This window comes from Pongo pygmaeus, chromosome 19, assembly GCF_028885625.2.
Source record: "Pongo pygmaeus isolate AG05252 chromosome 19, NHGRI_mPonPyg2-v2.0_pri, whole genome shotgun sequence".
In the NCBI taxonomy this organism is placed as follows: domain Eukaryota; kingdom Metazoa; phylum Chordata; class Mammalia; order Primates; family Hominidae; genus Pongo; species Pongo pygmaeus.
Window position 1 is genome coordinate 74,704,979 of NC_072392.2, and position 10,562 is coordinate 74,715,540.

Below are 10,562 nucleotides of genomic sequence, written 5' to 3' on the forward strand. Positions count from 1 at the left end.
AACATGGCAATGGCCATGGGGCAGCAGCTGTTTCCTAGGGTGCTCATCAGCACGCAATTCACCAGCTGAGGGGAATGAGGAAGGAGGAGTTGATGGGGTGTGAGGAGAAGCAGGCTGGGAGAAGGAGGATTTCAGGTCTGACAAGGACACCGTTCTCAAGGCAGAAAGCACTCCCTTCTACCCTCCAACATAGAAACTGTGTGCAGATGTGGGGGAGCCCATGGGTAGAGTTAAGATTCAAGCGTGGGAGTCTTTGGGTTAAAATACCTAAAAAGGTAGAGTAGTGTTAAAAGAAAGGCATGGACTTTGCAGACAGACAGAACTGAGTTTGAGCTCCAGCCGTGCCACTTACTATCTGCATGATTTTATGCAAGTTACTGAAACTCTGAATTCTGGGGGTTGTCAATTCCAAAATGGGCCTGACCACACCCACCTCACAGGGTTGCAAGGACAACATCATAAATAACCTCTGTAGAATGCCTCCATGGTGTCAGTCAACACGTGTGGACCCTCCCCCATCCTGTGTCCCACCTCCCACTTCCATAGAGCATGGAGGTCTTCCAGGAAGACCCTTCAAGATCTTCTGAGATTTGTCCCATTTCCCACATCTTTCAGGCTTCAAGGCTCCAGAAGCTTTCCAGAAAGCACCTGCAATTCTCCTCCCATCAGTTCAAGAACAGAGATCACACAGGTTTGCATCAACCAGAAAGTCAGCTTTATTAGCCCACCACCAGCAGAGGAGCAGGGGAGACAGCTGGGAACTGCGCCAGGAGAGTAGGGTCCTGACCCGGGCCTTCAGGAGCTGAGGCCAGCTGGTGGGCAGGAGGCTGTGGTAGAGGCAGCTCAGTTCTAGGAGCTCTGGCCCTGGCTGAAGCTGGATGAGCTCTGCTCCTTGAGGATGGGCCGGGTCTGACGACTCGAAGAGGACGAGGAGGAGGTGAAGACTGGGGGAGAGAGAAGAGGAGGTGAGAAGGGGTCTGAGAGCTAAGCCGACTCCAGGGCAGGGAGAAGGGAGGGCTGGGAGCTCTGAGGAGAAGGGCCCAGCCCCCACTCCATGGAAACAGGCAGAGGGGCTGCAGTGCCGAGGAGCCTCAGGAGCCTTACCCTCGCGGGAAGAATAGGATTGGCCAGATGCGTGCTGGGAGGAAAGGCTGTGGGAGAGAAAAGGCAGGGCAGTCAGTTGTGCTGAAAACAGCAGGGGGCTAAAGGATCTGGGAGGCAGAACTGAGGGGCCTGGGACTCACTGGGCGTCCTCGCCCTCCAGCAGGCGGCGGTAGGTGGCGATCTCCTGCTCCAGCCGCGTCTTCACATCCAGCAAGATCTGGTACTCCTGGCTCTGCTGCTCCATCTCACAGCGTAGCTGGGCCAGCTGCTCCTCCACACTGCCAATCAGTCCCTGGATCTGGGACAGCTGCATGCAGTAGCGGCCTTTGGTCTCCTCCAGGCTCTTCTCCAGGGATGCTTTCTGCAAGTGAGAGAGAGAAAAAGAGTCAATGGAGGTGGTCACTCCTGTTTCTCCAGGTCTCTGGGCATGTTTTTTGAGAGGTGCCTGGATTTTGATCCCAGCTGGGGTACTGATGGGCCAGACAATATGGAGAAAAGCTAGCCCACTATTCTAGGGCTTAGTTTCTCTATCTATATAACGGTTCCCATGAGTCCCCTGGTCCCATCCTGAGAAAAGAAAGGTGGAACTAGATTGTGGCTTGTTGAGGGGGTGGTGGCCATTACTGGTGACTTGGGGGCTGCTGCTGTGCCGGGTCCTCCATACCATGCTGAGCTGGGACTGCAGCTCAATCTCCAGGCCCTGGAACACCCTCCGGAGCTCCGTCACCTCACTGCGGCTGCTCTGTACCAGTTCGCTGTTGGAGGCCACTTCTTTGTTCAGCTCCTCGGTCTGAGGCAGGAAAGCAGAGCGAAAGGTGAGGCTTTCCCAAAGCCCCTGGCTGGGAAGTGCTGCAGGCTTACAGGGGGCCCGAGCCCCACCTTGCTCAGGAACCAGGCCTCAGCGTCTCTGCGGTTTTTCTCTGCCATCTGCTCGTACTGGTCGCGCATCTCATTCAGGATGCGGCTCAGGTCCACGCCAGGTGCAGCATCCATCTCCACATTCACATCTCCACCAGTCTGACCTCGCAGAGCAAGCATCTCCTGGGAAGGGATGGCAGGAGGCAGTCAGCTCAGCAGACTCCTCTCCTGGCCCTGGGTGCATCTGGCAACCCCACCAAACCAGCCTCCCACCCCGGAAGCCAGCAGCGACCTCACCTCCTCGTGGTTCTTCCTCAGGTAGGCCAGCTCCTCCTTCAGGCCTTCGATCTGCATCTCCAGGTCAGTCCTGGCCAGGGTCAGCTCGTCCAACACCCGGCGCAGGCCATTGACGTCAGCCTCCACAGTCTGCCGCAGGGCCAGTTCGTGCTCGTACCTGGCAGGACAGAGGTCAGGTCCTCAGGGTGCAGCCCTAAGGATTCTGAGGCTCCGGGTCTGCTGGCCCTGCTGGGTGGACAGCCCCACTCTTTGTCCCTTGCCCTCTGCCCCCAGCCCACCATGCTGGCTGCTCACTTGGTCCTGAAGTCATCGGCTGCCAGCCTGGCGTTGTCAATCTGCAAAATAGGCTGCGCATTCTCAATGGTGGCCGCAATGATCTGGAGTGGGGATAGAGAACAGGAGCCCTGGTCAGCCATGGACCTTACTTTACTACTTGAGCATGAAAGGCAGAAAGGGGCAAAAGGAACCGCCCCAAATCTGGAAGTCTTCTGGCTGGCAGGGCTGGCATGCCTTCTTCACCAGCTCAGCGTACGTAGGGATGCACTCCATCCCGATCACCCCCTTCCTGGGCCCAAGACAGGGAAGCTGAACTTGCAGGTGAACCCTTGCAGGATATAAGAGATTCAGGGTAACAGCCCCAGTCCAGGCACAGAGATGCTGAAAAGGGACCCTCTGCCACCACTTCCCTGGGTGATCCTGGCCACTCCCCAAAGGTGCCCAGTCTCCCTGTTTGTAAAGTGTAATTGCTAAAAAGAGGTATCCCAAGGGCCACTATAGCCCAGCCTCTCTCAGTGCTCCATACACCAAGTCACCTACCTTGTTCCTCAGTTCCTCGATGGTCTTGAAGTAGGGACTGTAGTCTTTGATCTCACTGGGCCGCTGCCTCTGGTACCAGTCACGGATCTTCACTTCCAGGTCGGCGTTGGCCTCCTCCAGAGCACGAACCTTGTCCAGGTAGGAGGCCAGGCGGTCGTTGAGGTTCTGCATGGTCACCTTCTCACTGCCCACCAGAAGCCCATCACCACCACCAAAGCCACCACCAAAGCCAGCACCGAAGCCACCACCAAAGCCAGCACCAAGGCCACCACCATATCCTCCCCCGAAGCCACTACCAAAGCTGCTGCTGCTGCTGAAGCCACCACCATAGCCACCCCCCAGCCCGCAGGCTCCCCCAGAGGAGAAGCGAGAGGAGGAGACAGACAGGCCGCCCCCGTAGGTGCTGGGGGCACGGCAGGACCCTCCGGCAAGGACGGTGGAGATGCGGCTGGAGCCGCCCCCGATGCCGCAGGAGCCCTTCATGGAGCTGGAGGAGGTGAACTGGCGGCTGCAGGTGGTCATGGTGCCGAGGAGGGAGGTGAGCGAGCGAGCGGTTGGCTGAAAGAAGGGAAGGTGCTCAGGAAGGCTGAGAGCGTGCTGTGGCTGCCTCCAACCCCAGAGACCTTTATATGCACCTGGGGAAGGCGGGGCCCTCCTAACTGCTGACTCCAGGTTCCCCTCCGGATTTCATCACTCCCGGTCCCGTCCAACTCCTCACTCTGGATTATTCAGCCCAGGATCAACTCTGCTGTGTGCCGGCTCAGAGTTCCCGCCCAGCTTTGGGGGTGTGGAGCAGAGAGAAAAACACACAAATGCGAGTCGGTGGTGACTCAGGCTAGGCAGCCGGGAATCAGGCTCCCGTTCCTGGAGCCCTTGGGGCCAGTAGGGCCTTGGCACAGGTGGCTTTGTGGCAACGGCGTCCCCAGGCAGTGAGTCAGCCCTTCAGAAGAACTCCCTGCCCTACAGTGACAGCCTTGGCTGAAAGAGACCTCAGTGATGCCATCCTGGGATGTCTTGGGGAGCAGTTGCGGGGATCCTACATGTTCCACTCTGGGCAGGGGCAGAGTTCGTGTCTTCACTCTGCTTGCTGTGTGGCCTGAGGCTCCCCACCTCCCACCTCTGGGCCTGTTTCCCCTCAGTGACCAGTCTGGACTGGGTGACTGCAGAGTCCCTTCTGGTTCTAAAAATCCTATGACTTTCTTTCCCCTCTTGGATCTAATTCCAGTTCTGGAGGCTGCCTTGAGCCCCCGGGATCTCCAGAAGTGTGTGCACCATACAAACAGCACTGGCCATGGAGACAGACAGGTGGCACTGAGTCCCTGCTCTGCCCTTACCAGCTGTACAGCACAGGCTGCTCCTATAGCCCCTTGGTCCTCGGTTTTCTCATCTGTAAAAGGGGATGACACACCACTAGCCAGAAAGAAACATGCGCGAAGGACCCCACCGGCCCTTCCCCGAGGGCCAGCCCTGCCCCTCAGCCTCCCCATCCTGCCCCTCCAGCCACCTGTTACTCACACTCACCTCTACACGCTGGCACCCTCCCGCACCCCTAAGAAGGGCCCTGAGCCCCCCACACTCCCAGCTGAAGAACACCACAGCCCCACACCTAGCTCCGCCACTCCTCTACCGCCCTCTCCTAATCACAGGCACCCCACCTGCAGGCTGGTGGGAGGGAGCCCCCTCCTGCCACTACAGCCAGGTGTGACCCCTGACCCCACCGTGGGCCTCAGAGTCCCCCCCTCCACCCTGTAGAAACAGGACTAGCCAGGGATCCGTTCCCAGCAGTTCTCTCTCCTGTGTCCACAGATCCCAGGCTGGGCCTGGCAGCTCCATTCATCCAGCTGAGCTGGGGGAGAGCACTGGTCATGGGTCCACTCAGGCATGCATGGAGAGCCTGGTGTGTACCATACAGTTCTGTGAGCGGGGATGAGTGGGGCGTTATTCCTGCCACCAGTTCTCAGGTGAGAGAGCTGAGATTCAGGGAGGGTAAGTGGGCTTCCCAAGACACGAGTCACTGGAAGCTGAGATGTGAACCTGCCTGCCTGTTCTCCTTGCCTAAGCCCGTTCCATCATCCTGAGCCCTCTCTCTCTGCATCTCAAATTTACATCATTTTCTTGATCAGAGGGGACAGAGGGGGAACCAGAGACAGCTGGAGATTCACTCAAAGTCACTCTGCTTTAAGTTGCAGAGCTGCAACTAGAACCCAGACCTCTGGCCCTCTCCAGGCTCCCACCATGCCTGCAGGTGGGGCCAGTATACCCAACTCTCATCCACCTCCCCATGATCACTGGCATGAGGTCTGCCCACGGTGGGCGTGGCCTTGGCCTGAGAGCCTGGTCCAGTACCGAGGACTGGAGGGAGGATGGAGGGGTCTGGGCACCAAGACAGGGCCTCCTCAGGGGCTGTGGGACATCCCTCGGTGCTGGCCACTGGCCTTGCTCTGCAGTGCCTCTGTTGAGGTGAGAAGCCCAGAGACAGCCTGCTTCTGCCTGAGCTCCACTGGGGCAGGCAATTCCTTGTCTCAGCAGAACCAGGGTTTTGTCGCTGCTACATCTCCCCTGGTCACTCATCCCAGAGGTAAGAGCAGAACGGATGCACATGCCTTCAGAGCCAAACCTGGGAGAAGGAACCTGACACTCCCCTCCCACCCCTACCCCAAAGAGGGGCAAAGGGGACCCCGGAATCTTGGACAAAAACCTCAGTGTTCAGGTGTCAGGGTGGGCCTGGAGTTGGGGTCCAACCACAGACCCATCACCCTCAGAACTGAAAACAGTCTTCAAGGTCACCAAAGGCTATCAATACCCCAACCGGAGAGGGCAAAAGCCTTATCCAGGTTAAACAGCACAAAAGTGAGAGAGCAGAGACTCGAGCCAGCTCTAACTCCCAAGCCAGGATTCACACCGACTCTTGTAGTGGAGTCTCTGAGAACTCTTCACTCTCTGCCCCCATCACGTATGCATGCACACACACCCCTTTCTCATTGGCTCACTGGCCCCCACCAAGTTCCCCATTCCAGGAGGTGTCAGGGCAGGATTATACAGAAGCCCAGCACTGCAGACCTGGGGATCTGTGTGGGCTGAGAAGCTGCAGGAAGTTGCTGACCAACGCGCCAAACTGCTCAGCCAACTCCATGGATCACGCACCTGCCGTGTGCACAGCTCTCGGGGGCTGGGGGTGAAGAGGGAGATGATGACATAGTCTCTGACCTTAGAGGAACTTATCATTTGACCCTGGAGGGAAATCTAACGCTGGAAAATACAGAACCTGGCTAGAAACCCTGGGGTGCTGGGCTTGCCTGCCATGCTCACACCACAGGAGGCAGCTGGGGTAGGCATTGCCCCTCTAAGCCTCAGCAGTAGAGGAGGGGGCTGTCCTCCTGGCCTTGATCCCCGAAAGGGTCCTAGCAGAGGGAGTCACCAGCAGGGTCTCAGAGGATCTGAGTTGACAGAGGAGGAGAAGGAGGCGTTTCCTCTGCACCAGTGATGCACACCTGCCCCAAGGTGGCCAAGAGCCAGGACCACTAAGCCTGGTGACCACAGAGAAGCCCGGTGGGCATCCTCCAGGCAAAGGATTCCTCCCCACACCCTGCCTCCTTCCTCCCTCCTTCGTCCTGCCCATGTCAAGCATGAGGCATGAGATCATGGCATACCTGAGGCAGCCGGGAAACACCATTGGCCAATGCCACGCCTTGACTTGCAGTGATTCTCCAACCAGACAGATCATCAGAGTCCCCATGAAGATTCGCAGCCCTGCTCCAACTCCTGCATCAGCACCGCTCAGCACAAGCTTGCTGGTGGAGCTGTTTTACAAGCTCCCCAGCCAACTCAGGCTGGGAAGGCAGGAGGCAGCTTAGGGAGCTAAGGAAGGGGGCAGAGAAGCTGAGGGGAGAGAGGGGGCTGCTGCAGGGCCCCCAGCCTCGGGTGGACAAGCCAGAGCCACAGGCTTCAGGGCAGGAGGAAGGAAAAGTAGAGCCCCACTGAGCCAGGACAGAGCAGTCTAGAATCGGGGCAAGCAGGGGCGAAACCTTGGGCGGGACATTCAGCCTCTCTGAGCCTCAGTTTCCTTCTCTGGGAAATGGGAATAACAGCCCTGCCTCACAGGCATATTAGGGGATTCGAGGCCAAATAAATAAAGCACCTGGCAAAGGCTGGTGGCTAGCATTATGTTTATGAGCAGGTGTTTATAAAGCACCTACTATGTGCCTGGCACTGTGCTGGGCACTCAGACTCTAAGAACAAGACAGAGAAGCCCTGGAGACATAGTCTTCTGGGAGAGAAGGTGGTAAAGACAATCCCAATACACTAATGTCGGGCCACGATGGGGTACTGGGGCCCTGCAGAGAAACAGAGAGAGCAGGGTCCCTGGGGGAGAACAAAGGTCCAGGCCCAGGCTCTGCCCCGTGACGGCTCCCAGGATCTGGGGAAATCTGTGAGTGCCAGGCCCACCTTTGGGGGTCCTCTCCCCTCCTGCATGTTTGATGCCCCCCTTCTGAAGGTGGGGCTGTCATAGCCCTTCACAATCCAACCACAGATCCACAGCTTCTGCCTTGATGATGGGGTGAAACATTCTGTGCAGTGGGCAGGGCGGGTGTGGACGAACTGTGAGTCCCTCCATGAGTCCCATAGCTGGGTCCCCAGTCCAGCCCAGGGACATGTCCTCAGCAGCCTGGGCCCACTTGGGGTGCCTGTTCTGCACAAACAAGGGGCCCGGACTCCTGTGTGAGTCTCAGAAAACCCCCAAGAGGGGCTCCCGTTGCCCCCACCCCAGGAATGTGAGCGGGAAGCTGGTGCCTCCAGGGAAGGCTGCGGACCCCGGGGGGTAGGAGAAAGAGTGGGCCTCTCTCAGGGATGTTTATTCAAATGGTCACTACAGCTCAGGGTGAGGACGGGCCTCTGTCAAGCTCAGTTATCCCCTCAGCTCTGTGCATGGGGGGAGACCTGCCTGGCTCTGCTCCCTCTGTTCCCCTCATCTCCCCAAAACCTGGGTTGCCACAAGAGACCCGCACTGCATAAAGGCTGAGGGACTGTTGTCAGTCCCTCAGGTCCCCTCGGGGCAGGCACTATCTCTCGGGGTCAAGACCGGTGTCTCCTCCTTCCCCTGGCAGGATGTCCTGCAGGGAGACGGATGTAGTGGGGGACACTCATCTCCCCCGGACATGCTGCCAGGTCAGCCCCTGCAAGGGGGGTCCAGAGGCAGGCTACCACTGGCATGGACCTGGCCTGAGAATCATATGTGTGTGTCCATCACTCAAGACCAGGTGTGGTAGCTCCAAGGGCAACCACAGATCCGCAGCTTCTGCCTTGATGACGGGGTGGAACATTCTGTGCGGTGGGTAGGGAGTGTGTGGACGAACTGTGAGTCCCTCCATGAGTCCCATAGCTGGGTCCTCAGTCCAGCCCAGGCACGTGTCCCCAGCAGCCTGGGCCCACTTGGGGAGCCTGGACAGACAAAGCCGCTCGAGTCTCCCCACCATCCCCTGGCTCAGCTCTCTGGGCACACCGGCGGCTCCCCCATTCTGGCCTCCTGAGCCCCCCACCCACTCACTTTGTGGAGAAGGGTTTCTTCCCCCACAGAGGGGCACAGTCTGGGGCTGTCTCTGGTCCTCCCCACACTCTGACCCCTCCTCACTTGCCCCATCAGTAATTGTGGACCCCAGGATCTACAGGAGGGAGAGAGAGCCCTGCCTGGAGCCCGAGGAGGGGCAGGAGGTGGGGCTTGGCTCCTGTTCCCCACACGGAAGCGGGGCCCACTCCCCTCCCGTGACCGTCTCCACTATTGACCCCCTAGGCTCCGGGACAAGGGCTGAGTCACTGCTCCTTGGAGCCTCAGTGTCCCCATCCACACAACGAGGCGCCTTCCCCCAGACCCTCCCTGCTTCCTGGGACTATTCAGATAAATGAAGTCACCCTCCAGAATGAGCCATCTGCAGCCCAGGGCTGGTTCTTCTGGTTGTGGCGGGATGTGTGGTGGGGGCCTGGTGCAAACAGTGCCTCCCTTCTGCCCTCCATTGCACCACATTTGCTGCCAGACAACAGGGAGACGGCCTCTGACGGAGCAGAACCTGCCCTTGCTTTGAGTCGTGCAGATGCCGCTGCAGGTAGAAGTCCCCGATTCCAGGCAGCCATCTCCCCTGCAGACAAACTCTCTCCCAGGATATCTTAGCTCCGAGGTCCAGGGAGGGCCTGTGACCAGCCCAAAGTCACCCACACCCCAGTGGTCAGTACCCATCCCTGGCCTCTGCCAGTCCCAAACCCCCACCAACCCAGGCTCAGAGGGCTCTGGTCACTCCCATTTTCCTCAGGACTGGGCCCCACCCCCACCCTCCAGGCACCAGGAGAGAGAGGGTGTTTGGGGGCCCTGGTCTGATTCTGCAGCAGCAGAGACACCGCAGGTCCAGCAGTGATGAGGTGGAGGCACCCTCCTCCCACTAACCCACTGCTTGAAGAAAACCAGGAGAGCAGGCCAACCCGCCTGGCAGTTTCCGGATTTACTAGAAGGAAGATTTCCAGGTGTCAGGCTCACCTCCCACAGACTGTTCCCCACAGCCACGTTTGCTGCCACCAGCAAGAGCTGGGGCTGGTGCTCAGAGGGTGCCGGGAGTGGCTGGAGCAGGACTGTTCCTTCTCATTTTCCTAGGAGGCAGTTTCTACCCTCCCTCATGCCACCCCTGTCCCTAGTGGGGAACCAAAGAGGACCCAGACTGCCAGGGAGAGTGGCACTGCTCCCTGGGCACAGCCACCCCATCTGCAGTGCCCCGCACTCCGCCCTGTCCCCATCCTGAGCAACAGCTGACCATGTGAGGAAGCATCCCTGAGAGAGGCCCCACCCTTTCTCCCACACCTGCCTGGGGTCCGTAGCCTTCCCTGGAAACACCAGCCTCCCGCTTACATTCCCAGGGCGGAGGCAATGGGGGCCTCTCTTGGGGATTTCCTGAGACTCACAAAGGAGTCTGAGCTCCAATCACCCAGCCTGCCTCCCCCACCCACCCTCCTTTTGTGCTTATCCCAGCCCTTGCCCACCTCCTGCCCCATCTAGGGGGAGGGCACGGTCCACAGGACCGGGAGGAGCAACTGATTGAGTGAGTCATCTCTGAGGATTCAGGCTCCCACACCTGAGATCTTCCCATCCATTTATGGATGAGAAAGCAAGGCTCAGTGAGGGGAAGTGACTGCCTAACTTCTCGAGATCACAGAGCTACTCACAGGGCAAGCAGTGGCCACCTAGGACCGCACCTGATTCACCAACTCCGCCCTGGGTCTAGCGCAGCCTGGACCACCCCCTAAAAATCTCCAGCCCTTGGGAGAGGCCAGCACCCCCTTCCAAACTCTCCCCATACTTACTCTTTATGCTGGTCTAAGCTGACCCCTGACCTGCCAATCAACAACAGTGGGTATCCAAGCACCATCTCCCCTCACCCTCACTCCTTCCCATTTCACCCTTTTGTCCCTAGTGCCCACTTCAGGGGCCAGAACAAGGACACATTTCA

General features: G+C 58.6%; 1 protein-coding gene across 1 annotated transcript; it reads right to left on the bottom strand.

Moving 5' to 3' along the window:
* Positions 1-692: 692 nt before the first annotated feature.
* On the bottom strand, positions 693-3,683 carry KRT16 (keratin 16). Its single transcript, XM_054457527.2, has 8 exons — positions 3,076-3,683; positions 2,554-2,636; positions 2,260-2,416; positions 1,984-2,145; positions 1,769-1,894; positions 1,245-1,465; positions 1,105-1,151; positions 693-944 (listed from the first exon to the last, which is right to left on the bottom strand). Exons 1-8 carry the CDS (start codon positions 3,595-3,597, stop codon positions 850-852), a joined length of 1,413 nt encoding a protein of 470 aa, XP_054313502.2. The 5' UTR covers positions 3,598-3,683; the 3' UTR covers positions 693-849.
* Between the last annotated feature and the right edge of the window lie 6,879 nt (positions 3,684-10,562).